Source organism: Aythya ferina (assembly GCF_964211825.1).
Source record: "Aythya ferina genome assembly, chromosome: 3".
Taxonomy (NCBI): Eukaryota; Metazoa; Chordata; class Aves; order Anseriformes; family Anatidae; genus Aythya; species Aythya ferina.
In genome coordinates this window covers 84148698-84174632 of record NC_140298.1, presented here as the reverse complement: position 1 = coordinate 84174632, position 25935 = coordinate 84148698, and the positions used below count along the sequence as shown (strand labels likewise).

General features: G+C 39.8%; 2 protein-coding genes across 13 annotated transcripts in view; both read left to right on the top strand.

Moving 5' to 3' along the window:
• MAP3K5 (mitogen-activated protein kinase kinase kinase 5) overlaps positions 1-20967 on the top strand; it is a 101272-nt gene extending 80305 nt beyond the window's left edge. The window contains exons 18-30 of the mRNA XM_084512606.1: positions 200-305; positions 1267-1424; positions 1900-2077; positions 3106-3126; positions 4270-4447; positions 4543-4711; positions 7403-7588; positions 10767-10872; positions 13399-13642; positions 16474-16586; positions 17407-17519; positions 18461-18537; positions 20008-20967. Coding sequence (XP_084368732.1) covers positions 200-305; positions 1267-1424; positions 1900-2077; positions 3106-3126; positions 4270-4447; positions 4543-4711; positions 7403-7588; positions 10767-10872; positions 13399-13642; positions 16474-16586; positions 17407-17519; positions 18461-18537; positions 20008-20068 — 1710 coding nt within the window. The 3' untranslated portion in view covers positions 20069-20967. The remainder of the gene's footprint in view (positions 1-199; positions 306-1266; positions 1425-1899; positions 2078-3105; positions 3127-4269; positions 4448-4542; positions 4712-7402; positions 7589-10766; positions 10873-13398; positions 13643-16473; positions 16587-17406; positions 17520-18460; positions 18538-20007) is intronic.
• Positions 20968-22498: 1531 nt separating this feature from the next.
• MAP7 (microtubule associated protein 7) overlaps positions 22499-25935 on the top strand; it is a 111008-nt gene continuing 107571 nt past the window's right edge. For 4 of the 12 annotated variants that reach the window (XM_084512866.1, XM_084512865.1, XM_084512864.1 and 1 more), the window contains exon 1: positions 22511-22631. In XM_084512866.1, coding sequence (XP_084368992.1) covers positions 22586-22631 — 46 coding nt within the window. In that variant the 5' untranslated portion in view covers positions 22511-22585. Of the gene's footprint in view, positions 22632-25935 lie in introns of all 12 variants that reach the window. The other 8 variants (XM_084512868.1, XM_084512867.1, XM_084512875.1 and 5 more) reach the window with 6 other exon arrangements.

Sequence of the window (25935 nt, the reverse complement as noted above, 5' to 3'; positions counted from 1 at the left end):
GGAGAAGTTTGCTTTGAGATTAAATTTCTGATAATGGGATTACATAAGGCGGGACTGCTATTGATTTCTCTTTCTTGTCCATGCTAAAGAGCTTCAGGAAGTGATTCTTACTTACAAAAGGATGTATTTGAGATACAAGTAATGCAAGTGAGACAAAACGCAGAGGAAAAATAATCGCTCTGAATATTCTGTTCCTTAGGGTGATAATGTGCTTATCAACACGTACAGTGGAGTGTTAAAGATTTCAGACTTTGGAACTTCAAAGAGACTTGCAGGAATCAACCCATGTACTGAAACCTTCACTGGTATGTTCTCAGAGGAGATTCTTTCATTACTGTAACTTCCAGTATAGGGTCATATTTCATAGCTGCCTAACTTATATTGACTTCAAATCAATGTAAAAAGTAACTGGTAGTGTAAGCTAATTTAGGTATACTTGCTCTTAAGCTATGCGGTGTTCAAAGACACATAGACAACGCTGCTTTAGAAGTTGCACTTGAGACAAAAAAAATAAAAATAAAAATAAAAAAAAGTCCTCCGCAGTAGAAGAGCACTGTCTTTCCTGTGTCACATTTGAGTCTGCCTCTTCTGTATATATGACTTTTTCATTGTGCTGACCTAAAGCTAATTTTTTTTTCTTTCATGACTGGTTTGGGCATCCTGGCATCATCTACAAAGCTTGTCATTAACTTAATTCTCATTCTGCTTGATAATTTGATTTGGATGTTAAATCATGAAATCACGCAGTGGCACTATATTAAATAATTACTCAAAATGAGAAGTGACTCTTATTTTAATTCCTTTGTCTGTTAAACTTCTGCTTAAATAGAACAGAATGCTTTATCAGGATGATTCCCATCAGAAAAGAAGCCTTAATATCTACTATTTTAGGTTCAAGTTTCACTTCCTTTTCCACTCTGAATGCAATTCAGATTAATCTTCCTGATTTTCATCTTACCATGTAACACAGTAAATAAAAATTACATCTAATCCAATGTCTTTGAAATCTCTAGTAATTGTCACAGTCATTGAAGAGATACAAGATCAGTACATGATATCAGATGCTTTTAGCACAAATAAAATTTTGAATAGTGTTTTGAGTTTGTTTAATGCATGAGGAAACTTCTATTTTTTTTTGAATAATAGTGTTTTTTGTTAACTCTCCTGATACCATTCACTTCCCACTTATTTCATTTGTCTTGTTATTTCACTATCTATTGCATCTATCATGTGTATAAAAAACAATGATGGCTATGTTTTAAACAGGTACCCTTCAGTATATGGCACCAGAAATCATTGACAAAGGGCCTCGTGGCTATGGGAAAGCTGCAGATATCTGGTCTTTGGGATGCACAATCATTGAGATGGCTACAGGGAAACCCCCATTTTATGAACTGGGAGAACCACAAGCAGCTATGTTTAAGGTCAGACATCGTCCTTGTACAACTCAGACCAGTACTTGTAAACACAGGAAATCTTGTGACTATTTTGGAAAAGCTGGAATTATAAGGAAAAGATGATAAAGGAAATGCTTCACTAATGAGGATGTTAAGAAGAATGAGCTGATTCAATTGAGTGGGAGTGCTGTGTGTATTTGAAGAGAGTAATGGAGCAGTAACAGCTATTCACTAGCATTTTTTCTCTTTTTTTTTTTTTAAGGCAAAGAAAAGCAGTTCTGACTTCTCCACTTTGTGAGAGCCTCTCCTTACAATTGTATTTTTTTAACTTGATCGAATAATTACGCAGTTGACAATAATTTTGTTCTTTGCATTAATGACCTAGTTATCAAGTTTCGATATTACCTTTCTATAACAATATACTACATTTGGTATGTTTTTTGTTATTTAGCATTTGAGAAAAGAACAGTGCAGAACATTTATTTTTTTCCCTTTGTCTCAGGTGGGAATGTTTAAAATACACCCAGAGATTCCTGAATCCATGTCTGCAGAAGCCAAGGCTTTCATATTGCGTTGCTTTGAACCAGATCCTGACAAACGAGCTTTTGCTCATGAACTACTTGTAGATGAATTCTTGAAGGTTTCAAGCAAAAAAAGAAAGTCCCCATCAAAACTCTCAGGTAACTGTTGCTAAACTCACTCTGGAATTTTTCTCTTATAAATCATCAGTTTCAGGAAACAATATCATTTCTTCTTTAAGACAAAGAACATAGATCCCCATCCCAGATGAATGTTTAGTTGTAGTGTTTTGTCCCAGTGGCTTTCTGTAGAAAGACTGTTGTAGCAGAATTCTGCTAGCAAGTTGTCACTAAGGTGACTAAATATTAAGGTTTAGAATAGTATAGAATAGTTTCGCTTGGAAGGGACCTACAAAGATAGTTCAGCTGTCAGAATATTTTGGGGCTGATCCAAAGTATATCGTTAAGGGGTATTTGGATGATGCTCTTAAACACAGACAGGCACAGGGCATTGACCACCTCTCTAGGAAGCCTGTTCCAGTGTCTAACTACCCCCTTGGTAAAGAAATTTTTCCTAATATCTAGTCTGAACCTCCTTTGATGCAGATTTGAACTGTTGCCGTGCATCCTGTTACTAGAAACCAGGAAGAAAAGATTAGAATCTCCTTCTCTACTACCCCTAAAAGTCTTTCTCTGTCTTTGTTTTGTTGTTTTTTTTCAGATGTGTGTATGTTTTCATTCAAATAAAGTTTGTACAGAGTGCATTTTGTATAAAGTAGTAATATGAACAAAATAATGCTTGTCCCATAGCAAACTGCATTATTTCCCCCGCCACGTTCCCTGCAATGTTTTTAAATTATGGAACATAACTAAGAAGTTTTGAAAGTATGAATGACACATTTTATGTGCATATATTAAATATATATTCTGCATAATTTTAGCATGATACCTACAAGAAGAAAATACTAGGTAAAGGAGATAACATTGAATGATAGCTTTTAGCTTCTATTTTACAGGTTCAATTTAATTTTAAATGGCAATAAATCTTATTTAAAATAAGAGCTTGGACAGAGGAGAGTCCAGATGGTCCATAAAAATGAGAAGGGAATTATTCTTTAGATTACACTTACTTTCCTCAGTTAATTTCAGCACAATTAACTTAATTTTTTTTCTTTGTTTGTCTCCCACAGTTCTTTCAGCTAACACAAATGGTGAGTTTTAACATACTTTTCTATGAAAACATAACTGCGTAGATACTGTGGCTATCACTTACTATGGTATAATTTGCCACACCAAATTCTTGCAAAGAGAAGTGGGCATAATTATAAAAATAAATGATGTTTCTTAGGAAGCTCTAATTCATTGTACAAATTTTAATTAATAAAAAAAATATTTGTCATGTTACCTTGGCTTAACTGTCTATACAGGTGGGTAAAACAGGCTTGAAGAGCTGCGTTGTTGTTATGGGGCCCATTTAGTGGAACTCTGAACAGGGAACCAAATGGCTGTTGTGTGGTAGCAATAGAGCCAAAGTATGTGGAGAAAGAAAACAGGTTTTTATTAGGTTAAATTTGTGTAATGTTGTGAGGGAGGTGGTGCAGAAGCAGAATTTGTTTGGGACCCCATGTCAAGCCTGGCTGACATCCCTTTTCAGGAAATAGTCCAGGTAGAATGGGGGTGGAAGGTGGGGAGGGGAGAGGGGAGAAAAAAAAAAAAAAGCTAGCTTCCTGCTGAATAGAAGCACATTTTGAAATGTGGACATATGAAAGAGGTATCGATAGTTTCTTGCAACAGTAATTGTACGTACTCTTGATTAATAGAAAAAAAAATCCCCACCTCTTAACGTTCATGTTTATTATGAATCAAAGCCTATGAACTAATTAAATTTGTACAAATCTGATACATAAATATATGTAATAAGATATTTCTCTATATTATGTAAAAATGCTTTTTATATTCTAATAGATAAGTAAGCTCTATATAGAGAGATATTTAAAAACTAAATTATTGGAATGTGCATGCATGACTTACCCTATAGGAACATTTTGTTATTGCTCAGAGTGCATACTGGTAACGTGTGATGCACATTCACTCCAGTGTTGAAGTTCTGGAAGTAAGCAGGCAAAGAGCCCAGGATTTCCAATATCTGAAGAACACTTGCAGTAAAAGCATACCTGAAGGGTAACTATTCCTGAAGGACAAATGTTAGGAGCTTTTTGTTCATTTTATCTTTAATATTTTGTCTGTGTGGGGAAAGACAGGAGTCAGAATTTGTTTCGTCTGAATGAATAACCTTTTTGTATCAGAACTGTGTTGATGCTATTTAATTCTACTTTCTAAATGTTCTTAAATAGAGTATCTTCGGAGTATATCCTTACCTGTTCCTGTTCTGGTGGAAGATACAAGTAGCAGCAGTGAATATGGTTCAGTCTCACCGGATACAGAACTAAAAATCGATCCATTCTCTTTCAAAACAAGAGCCAAATCCTGTGGAGAAAAAGATGGGAAGGGAATCAGGTCCCTTTTTCTGAGGTAAGTGCTATCTGACTTTTGTGTCAGTATCAGGAACATGTGCATTACAGTTGTTTTTTTATAAAGTTCCTTTTCACTGAGCGTCTTTCATTCAGTATCCCAGATGAAAATTTTGAGGATCACAGTGCTCCTCCTTCACCTGAAGAGAAAGATTCTGGGTTTTTCATGCTGAAGAAGGATAGCGAAAGGAGAGCCACCCTTCATAGGATATTAACTGAGGACCAAGAGAAGGTGGTGAGGAACTTGATGGAAGCTTTGGCTCAGGTAAAGTAATTTCAAAAGGCAGAAAAAAAAAAAAAAAAAAGTGGAATTTGAAGACTTATCTACAATTACCTGGAAATTTCAAATTTACACATAGTAAAGCAATCAAAAAATATCACTTGATTAAACTAGGAAATATATGCAATATAAGCTTTCACAGTTTATTATTTTATTGGGGCTAATAAAATAGGCTCTAAAATTATGTTTATGCTGCATTAGATATGCATTTTATGTTCTTAGTACCTACCATATGAACACCTGCGTACTACTGCTGTCTGGACAATGGCAAACATGATTTCATGATATTGTTTTGCTAGTGTATCAACTGAGGACGTAAGATCAACTCACGTAGTGTCTGTCATGCCTAGGAGGTTGAGCTTCTTGTAGAGTTCCATCTTCTGAGTGACTGGTTTGAAGCAGAGAGGGTTAGGTCTTTTTGGCCTGCTCTGGCCTTGAGTTAGGGTACTACATAGAGAAGAGTAGAGTGACTGGTAAACCCTTGCCTTCCAGCCAATAGCCACAGAAGGGGAGAGACGGGACTAGGTAGAAAATAAACTGCCACTCTTCCTCGCAGCAGCTGGGAGCCACATATGGAGGGGCGGGAAGATGGAGTAGTAGTGGGAGTTACAGCAAAATAATTGCAGAATGACCTTTTGGTGCTCCTTTGTGGCGATGATTCATTATGATGTATCAATTCAGAATGACACTGAATAAATTACAGGTCATCCCCACACTGCTAAATGTTGCAACACTGAAATTGGATGACATGATTTTTTTGTTCTTGTTTGTAACGCGTGTTAGTAGGTAATTGACTCACTTGATTTTCAAGGCTGAGTATTGCTGGTCTGAAACATATTTGTGTGAAATGTGGCAAATCAGCTTCTAAAGATAGTACTGTTTGGGAAACTGATGGAACCAATACAATTCTTATGCATGTACCACAGCTCAAGTAACTGGAAATTGCTGCCATACCAAATAATAATAATAATAAAAAAAGGCTTCTAATTCTCGGAAAAACACAACAATTGTCGTGATAACTACAGAAAGTATTAAAATAGAAGGCAACAAGAGATACGCCAGCGATCCATGCTTTGCAAGAGTGCTGCTATAAAAGACAGTTGTTATTTTATTCCTTGTCAGAGAGTAGAAAACTGGCTCAAACCACCTGAAAGTGGTGGTAGCTGCAGTTAAGGGGCAGTTGAGATGTCCACCCATTATGCCCTGCTTAAATGCCAGAAAGTACCAATAGATAGAAGCCTGACTTGCTTGTTGGGCCTTATCAGGGTTTAGGTTTTCTTAGCACTTTAGTCATAAGAACTTTTTCATAAGAATGATTTCAGCAAAGTGGTCGTGGGTGAACACAAGGGGAGGAGAATGACCTTCCCCAAAATAGACCTCTGTTCCCTATTAGGGAGCCATGCTGGTTCCCCTGTTCCCAGCATGCATTCGATGGACTTCGAATCTGTTCTGTGTCCACCTCTCTACCCTAATGGCTGCTTAATCATTTACAGGGAAAGGAGATCGGATACTGTCGGACAGAGGGAGGGACCAACTTCAGTATAGACTGTAGTCAGATGAATTCTTCAAATCAAAACAGATCAGGGTCAGAAGGTAGAATTTTTATCTCAGAGGTGCTTTAGTTGTGAGCATCCCTCTTCTCCCTCTCACACCCCCCAACAAACAAATGATCTTGGTTTCAACCAGATCAGAATTAATTAACTAGTCAAAAACTGAACATTATTGGCAAACAGAGTTCTTGATGCCTAGCCAGCTGTAACATTACAGCATAAAACTGGCAAATACAAGAGAACCAAACACAGCATGTCCTTCTGTTACGGAAATTAATACTAGATATCTTTAGTCTCTATAAATACTTCCCTCGAGAAAAAAAAAAAAAAAGTGTTTTAATATTGCATGTTTGAACATCTAGTATGGTTTTCTATCTCTGACTTGATTTTGAGATTTGGAATTGAAATTTATGTTCAGTTGGCATAACTTCAGAGAGTAAACAGTCTTTTGCTTCGTAGTTACTCACACTGGTTATTCGGATGAAAGGTTTTGAGCTTTTTGCTGCTTTTGTAGCTCATGCAAAAACACGTGAACTTTAAAGATAGGCACAAGTATTTGTAATAGAGAAGGATGAGATTTGTAGACCTGCTTTAGCAATAGGTGAGTGTGAAAGTTCTGTTATGGGGAAGTCATGCAGGAAAGAATTAGTGTCTTTCTGAGCCTTCTCCATAACCTTGACTAATTCCTTCTTTTAAATGTTACAGTGGGACTTTGTATGTTGTCTTTCAGAGGCACTCTGAAAAGAGTCACTTCAAAGTATGTGTTTGTTTGTTTTTTTTCAATTCAGAGTGGTCTGTAATACCTAGTTCAGAGTATATTAATTCATGTCTTTTTGCTCCTATACAGTCAGACATATATAGTGTGTATGTATACTTCAGCAACTACTGTAAAATAAAGTTAGCTTTTTTGCTAGTCGGGTAATCTGCATTAGCAGGAAGCTCAGTGCTACAGCTGTAGTTACACAGCCACTGTAACCTGGCCTGCAGTTGCACTTTGCCTTAACTATATCTTTAGAGTTTCTGAAAATTCATATTGCTAACTGACATTATTGGATTAAGGACCACTGGGTGTGTATTTCAAAAGATGGCTATCAAAACTACTTTGTTTCCTCTCTTCCTCTACCAGGGCGCTGAAGAGCCGAAGCTAAAATGGGAACATATTATGACGCTCGTTTCCAGCCTCAGAGAGTTTGTACGGTCCACTGATCGTAAAATCATCGCAACCACTCTTTCAAAACTGAAACTGGAGTTAGACTTTGACAGCCATGGTATCAGTCAAGTGCAACTTGTGTTGTTCGGTTTTCAAGATGCTGTAAGTTGTCATTTTTAGTAAATACTTTATGCAAGAAAACTGCAGAAACCTAGAAACCAGAAGCAAACATAACTTCATCAACTTTCCTCCAGAGATACTGCAAAAATAACATTTGAGAACTTTGAACTTGTAATAATGAAACAACACTAACAAACCAAACCAAAACAAACAAAAAAAAACATTCCACAACCACAATTTGGTTTGTTTGCCACATGATCCTTTGTCAGGATGCAAACCCTGAACACAGTTGTTGAGATTTTGTTGATTAAAGAATCTTCATTTAGCACTGTTGCATAAACTTTGTAATAATAAAAGCAGGAAAAAATATCTTTTTTTTGGAAGGATTTCCGATAACTAAGATAAACACTGATAGTCAAGCTTGCCCTACATAAATGAGATCTCTTGAACTTCTTTTATAAAACGAATGCATTAAACCACTAAATAGCCTCAAGTAATAGCCTGTCTACATTATAATGTATTATATTCTTATTCTAGAATTTTGGTTAGCAGAATTCTTACAAATTAGCCCTTTTAATTTTAATATATAATAAGCAGGATAAGAAAGAAGAAAAACAGGATACCTTTCTTCAAGCAATTAATGTAAGTTTTGATATCCCACAGTGAGCAGCAACCAAACAGACACAGTAACACCCTTTAAATAGCTAGTTTACCAAAAGCAAATGTTCTTTTCTTGAGTTATGTATTCAAAGTTAGTTCACAAAGAATTATGCGTAATGATTAAGATGAATAATTGACATGGGAGGATGTAGCTGTGCTGGGCATCAGTGTGTCCAGAGTGAAGTTCTGTAGTAAAAACTGAGATGACAGTCCAAGAAGGCGTTTGAGATAGATGACTTTTGTCAGCATTTTAACCTTGTGTACTCTGAGAAGTAACAGAGCTGTCAGGAAGGATTTAATCTGTTTGTTGCATAGACTAAACTGACAAAGAAGTAGATTCTGCGTAACAAAACAAAAGCTAATATGTGAAATTAATCTGTAAGAGAGGTTTCTCCGAAGGAGAGATTTCTGAGCCTTCGCTTTGAGTACACTTCAGCTCTCCATTCTGTTTAGCTTCATATCAGTACAGCTGTGATGGTTGGAAGAAATAAACATGTACAAGGTCGAGAGACCAGTTGGGGGGGGAAGAGTACAAATATCTGAGTTGGGTTTCTGACAGACGTTGCTGTGCATCAGTTGTTTTGTGGTAACTGTTTGAGCTCATGCTCTTTTTCATAAATATTTTACCCTCTTCTGTTAATCATTTTAAGTTGATGTTTTTAAGTTAACTTACAAATTTCTCTCCCCTTAGTATCTTGCCTATTATTTAACTAAGATTAACCTACAAAAAGGTCAAAGAAAAAATTGCTTTGTATGTGTCCAGCCTTATTTTTTGACATATATTAGATATTCATCATAGAATACTGAAATCCAGATCTGCATCAAGACCTCAGATTATTGCACAGGCTGGGGATATTGCTAGAAGTGAGAGGAAGTACTTCCCTTGTTCTCAGGACCTAGACTTTACCCTGAGATTACTGCCCTGTTAATATTCAGGATATCCTCTTCAGGGCAACCAAGAAAAGGTACTTTCTGCCGTAGTCTGAATAGCTAAATCATGTTATTGTGGATTTTTGTTCTTGACAAAGTTGCATCATGCTTCCGTAGTACTTAAATACGCTACAGTGAGCTGAACTTGTTGATGTTTGTAGGAGTCAGTCTGGGGAGCTGCTGGGTGCCTGCACGCAGGAGTCGCGCTGCCTCAGAGGGCCATGGGCAAGACTTTGGGGGTTTTAGGGAGCTTCTGCCCCATGTGTCCGGCACAGGGCAGGCTCCCCTGGGATGCTGACAGCTCTCCTGCAGTGTCCAAGTGCCATCTAGTGGCCACTGGGAACAGAACCGAGGAGGCCTGGGTACTGTGGGGCTTTGCTCCTGGCCGGCAGGTAAACCCGCACCCTACAGGATACTGTGAAGAAAACATAACTCCATCCCAGCCAACCCGGTACAGCTACCTATATAAATCACTGTTTACTGAACATGGTTTCTTTAGGGCAGTGATAATATCATTAATAACATTTACAGCCTTCAGAAGATATGCAAGTTATCATATGTGCTACTTCACTTTTCTTACAGAGAGGTTTTAACAATATGAAAGAAATAAATTAATCATTTTTTTCAGGAAGACTTAAGAACGAACCACCTTCTTGATGCTTTTTTTTTTTTAAACAAACGGTAGTTGCTACTGTTTTTTCAATAAGGCTTTGAATAGCTTCATTGCTTTCTAAATCCCATTTGATTTGTCTCTTTCTGTAACTTCTGGAGTTCTACTCGTGCAGATCTGTGCTTTTGACTGCTTCCATGCCTGAAAAACAGCATTAAGCTGTTATGTGTTATTGCTGGATGCTCTGACTGGGTATTTCATGGTAGTGCTGTCACCCCACTTGCTTCTTCCCTGTCATGGGGGAGTTGGAAATTATCTGGAGTATCCACACTCTGTGTCTAACATGGAGTATCCGTAGGGGCACACAGGAATATGGCTAAACATGGCTTGAAAGCAAGTCTGTAGAGGATTAGGAGCAACCCAGTGTAGATACCTATCTCATCAGATGAAGTTAAAAATAGAAGGAAAGAGGTAATGGCACAACATAGAAATGAAATCCCCTGGTTATCTAAATTATTTTCTGAATCAAGGGGGAAAAGCATTACATTTGTTCTTTGGTATTTCCTACAATTATCCTTTAAAATAGTGAAGTATTGCTCAGAGCGAACAGTGAAAACCGTAACGAAAAAGTAACAAGGTTAATTAGCTTAAGTTGTGAGACTTTTATAATATGGTCCTTGGTCTTTGTCATGGAGTTGCATTTTTTTTTTACGGTTTCAGTCCATGACTGTGAAGGTTAAATAAACTTTGGTATTAGTCATCAAAAATCACCTAACACAGGAACTGGTATTTTATTTAGAAAAAAAAAAAAAAAAAAAGCACAAAATATTGTCTGACATACAGCATTGCCAACATCCACTATTTTATGGACATTTTCTGCATTTAATGTAAACATGAAATAGTTTAAATCACCTGTTTGATACAGCATCTTTAAGTTCAAACACTTTACACAGTTCTGATGTAAATTACAGTTTCAGTTTGTTGAGAATATAATCTCTGAATTGAATTCTCTGTTTCTAGGTAAATAAAGTTCTCCGAAATCATAACATCAAGCCACATTGGATGTTTGCATTGGACAGCATAATTAGAAAAGCTGTGCAGACAGCTATTACCATTCTGGTCCCAGGTGAGTTGTTTCTTACTACTCGGCAAGTATGAATTACCTATCTCCTTAAATGTGCTTTAAAGCTGCAATTATGATGCTTCACTTAAGAATTTGAAACCAGCAGTGACGTTTTCCTGTTCACCATCTGTTTTGCAACTTAAACACTGATAAGCATGTTGTCCAAGTTATTTTGGAAAGTTATCCTTTCCAAGATGTGTCCTCTAAACAATTCTGCAACCCAGTGAGCAGCAGCAGACAAAGGTACTCTGGGGCCTTATTTTATTTAGGTGCACAGTAGCACAGTACTGCCTCTTGAAATCCGAAGGATGGACAACTTGCCCAGCGCATACCACTTTTCAGAAGGTGTTTTACAAAGCACAGGTTAAGGGCATGCTATTTTAAATACTCAAAAATCTTTGTCTCCTCATCAGAAGTTGTCTAAAGAAAATAATAGATCAAAACCTGTAGACTGAATATTGTATTTTGAATTTTGTTGAGGTAGAATGCATAGCTTAGCTGAGGGGAGAATTCTGTATAGAAGAAATGTAAACCATTCTGTTATTGTTTGCCTATTTGCAGAGCTCATTTCTTTGCTGCATCTTAATTTCTAATGTGATTTTTATTCCCTAGCACTAGAATTAGTGGTGAAATTTTTCAAACATATGATTTAATGCTCTAAGTCTGGAGTCAAAAATACTTCAGTTTCTGTTTTCTGTGATGGGTTAAAGACTGAAATTGTCAACAAGGGGATCTATAGATTCCAACATAAGTTACAGCTCTTCCTGTTCTGCTTATTTTCCATATCCCCAGTTCAACCAGTGAAGCATAAAGGGTTTCTGTAAGACTTTTAAGTCATAAGGGAAAATCTTGCTTTTGATTAGAACACTGAATATCATATAAAACATGTACTTTTTTGCTGTATAATAGGAGCACTGCAGAATTTCTCCTTGCTGAGCTCTTATCCCCATGCAGCCAAGTATCAGCATTATTGGTATCAGGTCAATCTTAAAATTCTCAGTGCCCCAGTAGCTTTCAGGTGACGATCATCCACCTCTTCCCTAATTGCATTACCATACTTCTGACTGCTTCCCCTTGCTTGTCTGATCTCTTATTTGTGGTTTTTCTTCCATGGATGATGTGAAGATTAGTCTCTGGGTTTAAGACTTTTAAAAATTGTGGGGTACTTTTGGAGTAGTAAGAAACAGATGTCCTATACTTACACTTCCTGGTGCTTGCTCTACAATGGCAAAATTAACTTCAGTTCCTAGTAGTGTGATGTAAAAATTAAAAACATACGTAGATCTATTTCCCTAGGATAAAAATAATATTCATGGAACAGCTGTATAATAAATCTGCTTTCTCTTATGAAGAGGTGATTTGAATCAAAGCATGAATACCCCTTTTGAAAAGAAGAGAAATTTGCTTGTTAGTTCTTGAGCAGAAAGGAAAGGACAAAAAACTATGAAACAAATGTGATTTTTTTTAAAAAGTATGTTTTGATGAGGAAACTAAAGGGAGTGTTTTAAGGAGCCACAATTGAAGGAAGGAAGGAGGATTTATATTAAAGGGTTAGAATTAACAAACAGATGTTGTTGCAATAATAAATTTTGTAGGAATATAAGACCTTGTGTGCACATCTGCCATAGCTGGTAAACTCTCATAGGTAGTTCTAACAAGGAATAAGAGAAAACAGAGTGTGCATGTAGCTTTGTGTCCATGGTTTTGTGGATGTATATCACTACACAATAGGTAGTGTTCTCTCTGATAATTGGGGGGAGGAAGTGTGCCACCTTCATTGCTGGGAAAGAGGTCTGTTTATTTCCTCTGTATATTTGGATACTTTTTTTTTTTTTTTTTTTTTTTTTTGTAAGCATGATATTCCTCTAATGAGAGGCTGCTAAATATGCCAAAACAGCAACAACTGTTGGATATAATAGCTGGATATAATAAATAATGATTATTTACTTAATAAAACAACTAAGGTCAGACACATGAGAAATAGCACACCACTGAGAACAGAATAAAACAAGAGAACTTGTGGTGCTGCATGGACCTTAGTACCAGAAAACAGATTTTTTTCCAAGGTAATCCTCAAATCTAAAGCTTTCAAACTCATGGTCAGCTGCAGTTATTATTTGAAAGACATAACAGCTGTTCTTGATAGCTATAACATAAATCTAATGCAGTAATGTGGCATAAATACGTATTATTAATAGGTAATTATTAATTTGTAAGGTAGTTCTGTTCTCAACTACCGTATGTAGTAGCAGCCATTCACCAAAAATAAGAGAATAGCAGTAAATTTCCCATGCAATTCAGCAAGTCCTCAATCAATCCTGCACTAGACAACAGATAGCATTCATACTGCAAGTTCTGATCAAATGCAGTATTCTTTGCTCTGTGTGGCCTTACATTGGGTGAAAAACAATATTAATATCATAATAATAATTGAAAACTTTAGGATGGTCCCTAGATAGTCACTTAGGCGTTCTCTTGTTTTAATGTTTATCTTTCATGTTTTTTCCTTAATTTTAATGTTTCTAACAGAATTGAGGCCACATTTTAGTCTTGCATCGGAAAGTGATGCAGCAGATCAAGATGATATAGAAGTTGAAGAAGATCAAGACGACCAGCCTCAGAATCAAACTATCCAACAGCCTTGCATTGTCATGGAAGATGCAATAGCTACCTCAGGTGTGAGCACACTCAGCTCTACGGTATCCCATGACTCCCAGGCTGCTCACAGGACGCTGAGTGTCCAGCTGGGCAGGCTAAAATTAGAGACTAACAGGTAAGTCTGGACATCAGCAGACACTAACCTACTTGAGACTACATATCGTTTTGGTTTTGAAATACATGTGCTAGAATAGTAGCAATGGTATCAATTCCATAACACTGCAACTCATTCCTTTAAATGATGGCCATTGTACATGACCAGTCACAACTACACATTAACTTTATTAATTTCAGAATCATAGTGATGGAAGTTGAAGTCAAGTCAGTCTCGATTTCAGGTGCCCTTTCAAGGAAGGTCTGGAAAAGCTGAGCTTGCTGCCAAGTTTCTGCTTTTTCTCTCCTTCATACGCTGTATATGGCTGATGAATGGTGTTATGTTTTGTTTCCATTATGGCAGAACTCACTGTTCTTTTCTGTAGTTATTCTTGGAGAACAAACACAAGCTAGTCAACAGCCGCACACGAACTGAACAAGGAAATTTTGAGATGTTTTGTGTGCAGAATTCACTGCAGCAGGATCTGTGTTTACAAGCAAGCATTACATTTTTCTTTGAAAACCAAACACCAATCTGTTCATCAAAGAAAAAATAAAAAATGTGTGTTTTAAAGTAAGTGATCCAGAAACTGGATATTTCAGAAATATAAATATTCTACTTTCAGGTAGAATTGATTTTTATTTTCTTAAATAAAAACAGACAGATACGATTCCCATTATTTTATCCAAATTATAATTTTATAAGTAATTGTTTTTTCATTAAAATATACCAGATAGTCTGCTTAGAGCAAATATTTTAGCCTTTGCAGCACCTGACTTAGGACACTGCATTTCTCACTGACCTCGGTAAGTTTTGAATATGACCTTGATAGGAGAACATATCTTCAGTAACACAGTTGTTATGCTTATGTGCTGCCAGCACATTCTGCGTACTTATTGACCCAATTTGAATTGAAATGCTAAATTGCACTTTACTTTTAAATGTGTCCAGAAACTTTGCCATAGAGTACTACGTTATATATACGATTTTTAATAGAGTATGAGTATTTTTGAATTCTCACCTTACAATTCATTTTTTAGTTTTCGATGACCACAGAAATAGTTTACCTTACTGATATATTTAAAACCAACATCAAAAAAATTGCTTGGATTGCTTCACTTTCCCCAGCATAGACTTGGGAAGTAATAGCATCAGAAGTGATCAATCTGTGGAGGTGTTGTTTCCTAGCACCTTGCTTTTGTAAATTTCCTAAATGCAAAGCCTTTGACCAAATAATCACATCCTGTCATTCACACAGAAATCTTGAGGTAAATAATATGGGCAGTTGTTTAGTTTAAGTATTAATTAAAGCTTTATTGACAGAAGCAGCAAGTAGTTACCAAGTGGCTGATTATTTTTATTGGCCCCATAGGCCTTTTTCAACCAGAATGGGTAGAGGAGGAATAAATTAACTGGAAGTTGGCTTCACTCCTCTCTGCAGAATATTAAACTGCTTTGTGACTAACCAAGCTGTGGGTGTGTGTAGAGAGAGACGGAGCAGCGCTGTTCACGTGCAGGGTAGACTTTTCAACAATTGTTAACTCAGGTGTGGAAGCACTCAAATGCAGCGATGCTGCTGGTAGGCCTATGTGCCCCTCATATCCTTAAAAGTAGCGATAAATGCTTTTACAAAGTGATTACGTCAGAAACAGTTTTTCTGTGCAAAGCCAGGGTACTTCTGTAGTCCATTCTCCAGCTGAATTCCAAAATGTCCCTGTCTTTCAGTGTCCTGGAAGATGCATTGCTTAACAAACTTAAAAGAATATGGCACTGAAACAAAAAAACAAGAAGTACTAAACTGGAACAGTTTATGCATAGTTCTTAGACTGACAGACTTCAAGGAAGGGATGAAGATGTGATTCTTTCAAGGCAGAACTTTCTAAGACTGGAAAGTCATAGGTTTATGAGCTATAACATGCACATATGTTATCAAGGTCTAATTTCTTTAACCAAGTTTCTCAGCACGTTTTGTTCACAATTCCTCCTTTGTACTAAAAAACAAAACCAAAAAAACAACAACAACAACAAAAACTCTTCTAAAATAACAAATTACTACAGTCAGTTTCGCATACAAATTTTCTGTTGTATTCTGATTATTTTCCTTTGATCAACTTGATGTTGGCCACTGAATCTCCATTCTTTTTTCTCTGGATTTGTGTTATGAAGGAAGTCAAATACGGGTTCCAGTTTGTTTCTGTTTTCTCAAAATGAATTGCTTAGGAGAGGACAAAATGTATTTTCCCTCGTCTTTTCTTATTCTTCATATAGCATAGGAGGGTAGGTACAAGCCCTCTAGTACGTGAGGAAGGGATAGTCCTTGTGTGGATTACAATGTATCTTCCCCATTTAAGAAATGGAATGTAGGTTTTTGCCACACTTTCATCATATCTCCATCCTTGCCATACTTTGTAAAATGTGTGAAGGAGAGATGCGAGTTGGCCTTTTGCCTTCCATGGGGTGATGTGACAAAGTTTAGCCCTTGGCTCATGAAACGCTTTGATAACTGAGAAGAACAAACATACATTTTTGTTTAAAGCTGACTACTAGCTGTAGAAATTTTACTGAAATTTTCTACCATACCACCTGTTCAGTGGGTGTATGTGTATATGGAGACAAGGTACTTATTTTTTGTTGTTTGAAGAGCTCTAGTTTTAGAAACCAGACCAGTGGATGTTTATAACTGTATGTATGCTATAATAAACCTATAGAGACAGGATGTTTCTGTGAAGAAATGAAGAATTCTGTCCTTGTCTCTGTCAAGAAGGTTTCCAGTTTAAGTTTAGTAAGAGTGTTGCTTTCCTGAAAAAATTGAGACTAAAGAAAATGTGTGCTTTCTTCCCATTGCTTCACAGGTTATTGGAGGAATTGGTTCAAAAGGAGAGAGAATTTCAAGTCCTTCTACATCAAGCTATAGAAGAAAAAGATCAAGAAATCAAAAACCTGCGGCTTAGGTCACAGCCAATAGGTAAGTGAGAGGAGGTTTCAAAGAAAAATTTCACACTAACATCTTCACAGATGAAGACAGTAACAGCTAAATTTCTGTTATTTTTATTGAGCCAGTCTCAGTAAAGGTATTTTATTACACTGCTTTTGGTAGGATTTTCTTTGAAATAAGAGTGCATGTTGAAGGAACAAATTACTGTATTTTATTCCCAATAAAATGAATGATGTAATTTAAATATTTTTGATTGTGATCGTTACATTAAAAGTTCAAGAGGATAGAATTGGTGAGATATGAGTACAACATAAAGCTTACTGAGTTTGATCTGTATCTGCCTTGAAGAAGGTGGAAGTGCTAATGCAGTTTGATGTTTCAATGTTATGTGCTTCAACGAAGTGTCACTTTCCAAAAGCAGCTGATCCTGTCCAAGGCATTGCCTACACACCAGCTGTGTGAGTTACACTGAATGTTTTCGTTAAATATGTAAGAGCCTCAGTGTAGACACAATTACAATGATGCTGATTTGGGTAGTAGTCATTCGCTGAAGAGGACAGAAAATGCATCTATCAGATGTACGCACTAGTTTAACTGCCTTCACATTGAAGTCCAAGATTACTTTTGAGTAACATAAGTAACCATAACCAAGTAAAGTGATTGTTGTATAACTTTCTGTGAGCTGTAATTGGGTATGGGCTACAGGAACAGACATTTATGGGGATAGTGGTATTCTAAGCTTGGAGGGAAAAGTCACTGAAGACAGTGCTTTAGCATTTAAACAAACAAAAAAAGACAAGAGGTTGCTTTGTCAAGACATGGTCTTTTCTCAAAAAAATGCTTGTTCTAGATATTCCTGGATTGTCTGTCTGTCATCGTCATTCCACTGGCACAGGGACCGAAGACCCTGATCTCATAAACTGGTTGAGTGTTCAAGGAGCTGATGAGGCCACAATAAACAAGGTGAGAAGAGTCCTTCCTGTTTGCCTTGTCACACATCACAAATCATTAAAATGATTAAAAAAAAAAAAAGTACTGTTTAAAAAACTACTGTTTTTGTGACTGAGTGCAAGAAGATCACAAATCATTTTAATTACTTCTCAAATTTTGAGAGATGAGCCTCTTTTCAGAGGAGAAGAATAAGGCATGAACATGAAGGCCTTTGTTAAAAATAAATAAAGTGTGTTCATAATGTCTATAACTGATTACAAATAAGAGAATAAATCATCCTGTTAAAGAGACGGTATTAGTGCAGTTCATAATTTTTTCAGTCTTCACATCTTGCAGGAGTTCCTACTGATTATTCCCTGGATACAGGGTACACATTCACCCTTAGGCAAATGTGTTAAGTGAAATCTCCTGAAGTAGAAAGGTCTGTTCTGCAGTAAATGATATATAATTTTAGAGGTGTTGAGCTTCTCCAAATTTCAGCTGACTTAAGAAGTCCTGCATATAATTATCACTCATGTAGATTAGTTCAAAGGTAGCTGGAAATTAAAATGCACCAAATTCAGATGATGCTTTTGAAAAGGTAGGTCTTACCACATTTCACCTGTAAGGAAATTAAACAAACAGTTATGCTCAAATGTATATTCATTGAATTTTGATTCTGAGATACCAATGATGACAATAGAAATGCCAGCTGACAAAAGTTTTGAGTAGCTGTGAAAGCATTACACATTTAGAGTAATGTATGGTGTGTCAGTGTGGAGTATGCTGCATAAAAATTAAGCAGTTTCACTGTGTTTCTAGAAACAATATGGATTAATCTGTTAAAGGTACCACATTTTGGCCCAATTTTAGATTTCTTCCAGATGCCTATTTTTAAGGGGCATATAGTATATAAAACTTAGAAAGACGGATTAGTTTTCTAACAAAATGTTCATTTAAACTTGTTTTTGTAGTTCTTGGCTGAAGACTATACATTAATGGATGTTCTCTGCTATGTTACACGAGATGATCTGAAATGTTTGAGACTGAGGTAATGTTTCACAGAATCACAGAATTTCTAGGTTGGAAGAGACCTCAAGATCATCGAGTCCAACCTCTGACCTAACGCTAACAGTCCCCACTAAACCATATCCCTAAGCTCTACATCTAAATGTCTTTTAAAGACTTCCAGGGATGGTGACTCCACCACTTCCCTGGGCAGCCTGTTCCAGTGCCTCACAACCCTTTCGGTAAAGAAGTTCTTCCTAACATCTAACCTAAAACTCCCCTGGCACAACTTAAACCCATTCCCCCTCGTCCTGTCACCAGGCACGTGGGAGAACAGGCCAACCCCCACCTCGCTACAGCCTCCCTTGAGGTACCTATAGAGAGTGATAAGGTCACCCCTGAGCCTCCTCTTCTCCAGGCTGAACAAGCCCAGCTCCCTCAGCCGCTCCTCGTAGGACTTGTTCTCCAGGCCCCTCACCAGCTTTGTCGCCCTTCTCTGCACCCGCTCAAGCACCTCGATGTCCTTCTTGTAGCGAGGGGCCCAAAACTGAATACAGTACTCGAGGTGCGGCCTCACCAGAGCCGAGTACAGGGGGACAATCACTTCCCTTGCCCTGCTGGCCACACTGCTTCTTATGCAAGCCAGGATGCTGTTGGCCTTCTTGGCCACCTGAGCACACTGCTGGCTCATATTCAGCCGACTATCACAGTTAAGTGAACTGCACTGAGCTGGAGTGTGCTTTGTTACAAAAGAAAATAACTGATGCTAACCCTATGTTGGATTGTTCAGCATAAATTTAAAATAACGCTTGACAATATATTTTGTATCTTGATGCATTTCTGATAAACAGCTGATAGTGGTTACATTTTAGAAATAAGCTTTTACATTAAAGGCAAGCAAAGGGAATTTTTAAAGTGAAGCTTTTGCCTTGCACCTGGACACGCTGAAAGTCCCACTAAAGGCTTGCTTTTATTTTAAAAGGTTGAGAGAGCAAAACTTGCTGTAATTTATCATCCTCACAAAACTGTAGAAACATTCATGGACTACAACTAACACTAGATTTCAGCTAGTCATACCAGGTGTGTATGTCACTGCAGGACCAGTTTAAGTGGAAATTATATAATGTATCAAACACTGAGTGTTCCCAGGCAGCTTGAAAATAAATTAAAAATTAAAATTGGTAGGTGGTAAGATATTGACGCTTCCATAATGTTGCTGCTGTGGGTTATGCAGGTCCTTTAGATGAGAAGTCTGAATTCCTGAAAGTAGGCATCTGAAAAGTCAAAATATTTCCCTGTACTGTATAATCAGAAAAGGACTCTGTTCTGTCTTCGAGTGTGTGTTGAATTTCACCTTTGATCAGCTTTTGTACTGAGTAGTAGTAGCAGAATTTCATTGGTTTGAAACTAGAACAAGAAAATCAGAATGCACCTGAATTGGAATGGAATGCTTTTGGGCTGGAGAGTGTTCTTTTACCTGAGCATCTTTATGATTATTTTTTTTTCTTTACAGAGGAGGAATGCTATGCACCCTCTGGAAGGCCATTACTGACTTTCGAGAGAAACATGCCTGACACTGAAATCTTTCTTCGCTTCTCTGCAGAGAGGAAAAGGTTTCTTTTCAGCACAGAGCAGGTGTGCTGTCAGAAGGACTGTTGCACTTTAATCCAGTATTTGTTTACCAATGTTAAAAACACTGCAGCTTCCTGACTGCTTTTACGCCTATAATCCATAAGGAATCTGTAAACAACCTGCAACATTATTTTACTTTAACTGTTTATACATGCAAGTTTTTCAAAAGCTAAGGAAAAACAAAAATTAACTCACAAAATATTGTACTTAATGTAACCAGATGTTAATTTCACGGAAAACTGATGTAAGATTTCATGTGACTGTGCATCACTGGAACAAAACCAAAATGTGACAACTTCTCAAGTTTTTTTTCTTTGTAACGCATCTCGGTAATCTGTAGTAGAAATTCATAATTTCAATCATAATTAGATATTTTTCTTTTAGTGTGCAAGACCTAAAAGTAATTGTTTTTACCTATTGCCCTACATAGTTTAATATTGTTTATTTTTGGTAACTTAAGTTCTATGGTGCATTTGTTTTAGTTGTTTATGTACTACTGAACTGTACCAGTTGCATACACCTCGACCATAGTAATGTTAGCTTGTTCTAAAGCTATCTGACATACACAGATGAAAATAAAAGAACCTCCGAGTTGCTTTTTGCTATATTTTTGAACTTTTAAAATAAAGGTGTAGAACTGGAAAATGTTGGAATAAAAAAAAAAAATCACACTGAGTATCAAGGGAACCTTTCTGACACATTAGTTATTGTGATTTGATTTTGATAGTCATAGTATTGAATGTTTTCTCAATACTGCAATTAGATTGAACAGGAAACCTGACACTTCCCAGCAAAACATAATTCTCTGGGTGCTCAATTTATTAAATAGCCATCCACCCTCGGTGTGTGGAATAATCATCTTGTTTTCTTCTTTGTGATTTGCCTCTTCTCGTGCATCATAAAAAGGGAGTGTGGATATTCTGTATCCATCAACGCTGATCATCGCTCTGGCATTCCAGCACTGGGTTAACATCAGATCCGTCCGGGGCAGATCTAAGTAGGACTTGTCTGGACAGAAACAGCTTCTTTCTTCATAAGCCTTGGTAACTGGTGAACAGCTTAGGCCCTGAATGTTTCATGTCTAACAAGTATTTTAAAAGAAAATTGAGTACTTTTTCTAAATGTGAACATGCTGTCCTGACTTGTATGTAGTTAAATTTCCTAGGGTCAATTGTCTTCTGAAAAACAATTATGTGTAATAATAATAATAATAGAAAACAGGAAAAGCATGACACGGTAAAAAGATATGACACAGTATCAGCCCGTGACTATTGCAGCTTGAATACCTCTGCTTTTATGCAGCATAAATAGCATAAGCATTACTTTATTTGTGTTTGGGGTTTGAAAGCATGTAGCCTGTTCTCTATTATCTATGACTCAGGATGCTCAGCAATGCCAGCTATGTATAAGAGAAGGGAGTGTGATCATTTTAATGTCTCCACGAGACCTAGCCTGGCACCAGCTGGGAATAAATTCCTGTGGTTTGCTGCTGGCCTCACCGGACCTGCAGAGCTGCTCAGCTGATGATCAGTTTTGTACTCTCTACTGTAAGGCTTTATTGAGTCTGATGCATGGCTATCCTGAGCCATCCTACTCTCATCCTGCTTGAGGGACTGTGCTTCCCTGAACAATGTAGCTTATCCATCTGTGTGCTAGAGCTGTGCATAATCAGGAAAGTATAGGTACTATCCCTACTGTGTGCTTCAGGCCCCCTCCTGTCCATTGTTTCAGACACTTGGTAGTTGTTGTTATCCTTGGACATAATGCACAAACACTTTGGGCCAGAGTGTATCAGACAGGTCAGCCTGGGAGCCCTGAGTATACCTACTAGCACATACCTACTGACCACACGTGAGAGACGTGAGGTTATGCTCTGATGACATGGTATGTGCAGGAGGGAACCTTTTGATTATGGGACATACTGCTCCCTTTGAGCTTAGTAGCCTCTTAGCCATCAGCTACTAGTTTGGGAGTTTCTTGTAGCTTTCAGCATCAAGCCCAGCCGGTGCTTGTACGGCAGCACCATGCCCCTGCCCACAACCAGCAGGGCATGTTTATCCCCAGCTCTTGATTTAGCGAGCCGGTGACTCCTGGTGCAGCAGAGCATCCATCCTTTCTGCCCATGTAAGACACCTCATGCCCTGAACTCAGCTCTCTAAGGGAGGACGACTTTCTGCGGCCACCTGAGGAGCCCCAGGACCACCACAGCACCGCTGCCGCGGGGGCCCCTGTGAGGGGGGGAGAAAAACAAAACCAAAAACGCTGTGAAAACACAGAGAGGGCAACCCCAGCCGGGCCGGGGAGGGAGGGAGGGAGGGAGGGAGCCGCCAGCCCCCGCCTCGTCCCCGCCTGAGGAGGGGCCGGCGGCCGCTCTCCGCCCTCACCTGCCCCGCGGGGCCGCGGCGCCCTCACCTGCCCGGGGCGCGGCGTGGCGGGGCGGCGCTCGCCGAGGAGCTGACATGGCGGAGGCCGCGGGCAGGAGCGGCGGCTGCCGGCGCCCCGCAGGTGAGGCGCGGATCGGGGCTGAGGGCTCGGGGCTCGGGGCTCGGGGCTCGGGGCTGAGGGCTCGGGGCTGAGGGCTCGGCTCGCCGGCTGCGGGGCCCGGCGGCCGCCTCCCGCAACAGGTGCGCGGCCGCCCCGCCGCGGGCTTCCCCCGGCTCTCGCCGCAAGCCGCGGCCGCAGACCGGAGCCGGGCCCCCAAGGGGCTCCGCAGCCCGGCCCGGCCGAGCTGGGCTGACACCCCCGGCCCCTCGGGCGGCCTGCCCGGGGCTCTGCCGGCCGGCCCGGAGCGTTCCGGTGTCTGCGCCCGGGGCCGGTGCGGGGAGCCGAGAGCCGGCCGCCAGGTCAACCCGGGCCGTGGGGGCGCCAGGTCAACCCGAGCCGTTGGGGCGCCAGGTCAACCCGTGCTCTGCCAGGCGGGGTGAACGCCTGCGGGAGCCGGGTAACGGAGGCGAGAATTGGGCAAACCCGGGCGGGGGCCTGCGCCCTGCAGCAGCCCGGGCCTTAAAGCGAGCCCGCAGCGAGGGGGTGGCCCTGTGCCCCGCTGCCAGGGCGTTGTGGGACCGGCTCGTGTCAGCCCAAGGGCGAGGAGGGTGCAGGGAGGAGGTCTGGGCTCGCACCAGCAATCAGCCGCTGCATCGCCGCTGTGGGCGCAGGTGCTGCTCGCTTTGGGGAGCGGTGGAGGGGTTGCCCTGCTGGCACGCTGGCTGCAGGTGCTGCTTGTTGGGTTGTGAAGCCCTGCTCCAGCTTGCAGCGCTCCTTTCTTTTCCCCTCCTTGCACAGCGTGGTTCCCCTCGCCCTTTGCCAGGTCCCTTTGCTGCCCCTGGCACGCACCCGGGTTCATCGCTGAGTCGCAGAGCAAGGATTCCCATCAAAACAACATCTGAGCAGGCCGTACGGCTGTTGGTTGATCGAGCGCGTTTCCACAATGCGATATTCTAATACGCATCTTATATAATCTGGTGGTAGCGCAGTAACTACCAGCAACTGCGGGCAGCCCCGTCCAAGAGCTGCTTTGCGTTAATAAAGTTAAAGGCATACAGCAAAAAGGCAAATCACAGCCACCCCTCTAAAATTCCCCTTCAGAAAGGATGCACCTCTTTGGTTTCGGGGTTAGCGACCACACCAGCTTCACTTTCCACAGGAAAAGCAGGCTGCTGGTGCATTGTTTTAAAGCTGCTTTTAGCAAATTGTTTTCAAACTCTTTACCTTGCCTTGTTGATGCGGTGGTTTTGTTAACTGTGTCGTCAGGCTCTTTTGTCTATCGAAGCTGGAGATGAGCTGAAAGAAGAATATTTTATATGTGTGTGGGTTTTAACAGGCCTTTGGCAGAGCCCTTGGTGCAGAGAGAGCTGCGAGGGCACCGCCACCCAGTGCTACTCTGCCTCACCTGGCCTCAGCCATCTGTATGGGGCATTTCCTGCCTCTTTATACAAAAACGAAGTCAAGGGTTTGTTACTCTTCTGCAAGCCCTCTCCGGTTAAAGGCTGTACAAACACTGGAGTGCCGCAGTGAGTCTTAAAATTCAGGCTCGCTACTTGACGCTGTAGCTCTGAGTGCTCTGACATAGAAACTCTGATTTATCAGCAGCTTGTGGAATGAAAACGATGCAGCTAAATTAAATGTGAAAGCGTGGGTGGGGGCTATAAAAACCCCTATAGAAGCCACCCCTCGGCTTTAGAAAGCCAGTAACATACTGCTCCTTAGCATCTCTCACTGGTCAGGTAGTGTCTGTGCAAGGGCTACACACCCTGGAGCAAGACTTTTGATATTCACAGTGATTAACCAGGCTGCTTTTCCCCACCCACTTCCTCCCAGCACTGCCAGTGTTAAAAAAGACATAAACCAAAATAGTCCGGATTTCACAGAATAATCCGTCCTGTTAAAGCATGCTGGAACAACTGGGCTTCATGATAGTGCCTCTATAGGCAGAAGGTCTCTGCTGATGTCGCTACGTTTGTGTGCACCATCATTTCACTCTGGCTTCATATTGAGAATGGATGTTCTTTCCCGTGTGTTACTTCAAACTTTAAAAATCAGAATCTGCAATAGTCTGAGACTGCTGCTGTTTTATTTTAGTGACGATTGGTTAATTACTAGCACAGATAAATAAGTTTAATACTTAGCAGCTTGGAGTTATTTGTGGTGTTAAATGTAATTAAATGTGATCAGCACAATAATTTCCTCAATTATGTAAATATTGTATAATCTTGCAACAATCTTCTTTTCCACTTGAAAAATGTGTACAGGTCTAGACACACAACAAGCCACAGCATGCTGCTAATGCTGTGGTGGCTCTCTGCATGCCCACCTTTCCTGCAGGAAGGAGACCTCCTGAGAATGCCTTCTGCTGCACAAATGCAGCATGCTGCTAGGAACTTCAGCACAACAAGCCACGTGCATGTTGCATGTGTGTAAGGTGAAAAAGACTGTGAGAAGATGGTGCACCTGTAAAACTGGTTTGGATTTAATTCTGCAGATGCTCCTGAGTATTGATTATGTAGTTGTGTCGTATTTGCTTTTATTAAAGTGAGTCCTTGCTTTAATTAAAAGAAGTAAAAGATGTATTTATAACCTCAGTGGATTTTGAGAAAATTCCTGACAATGTGAATTTTGGGAGCTTTGTCAGAGCTGAAGGGAAGTGACCTGAAGCTGTCCATTAAGGTGACGTGCAGAGGGCAGGCTGTCTTATCCAAATGGCTGGAGTTGGCAACTCTCACCCCTCTTGACTTTCAGAGTCTTCGGAGATGCAGGTGGTGCAGTGACTTATGCTCTCGGTTGACAGTCAAAGTGCAACGTGCTTGTGGGGGGAAAATCAAGCACTGATTCCTCCAAATATTTCTCGCATCTGTCTGATACTCTCATGTATTCTCCTTGGAGAAGTAGCCCAAAACTCAGGGCGTTTCAGGTTCACCTTCCAACAAGCACACTGGGAAGATGCCAGGAGAGTGCTGGTAATCAGCACAGCACCAAGTAGTTCACAGGATCTCACCTGCCAGATGCTGTCGGTAATACAGCGATGGAGAAAACTTTAATTTGGTCTTGGCGCATTGCCTTTTCTTTGAAGTATTTCACATTTCTACCAAAACGTTTAATACATGCGCAAGTGCCCTTTGTTTTCAGAGTGCTTTACAAGCGTTTTGTTCTTTTGATGTGTGTGCAAACTGGGTATTTTAAAAACACGCTGTTTTTACAGACAGGAAGCAGCGGTGAGCGTGCCCAGGCCATAGTGTGAGTAGGGTAACTGGCCCTGACGACTTCTGTCCTCGGTTCCTGTTTCCTGCTTCCCTGTCAAGTCCTCGTTTCCTCA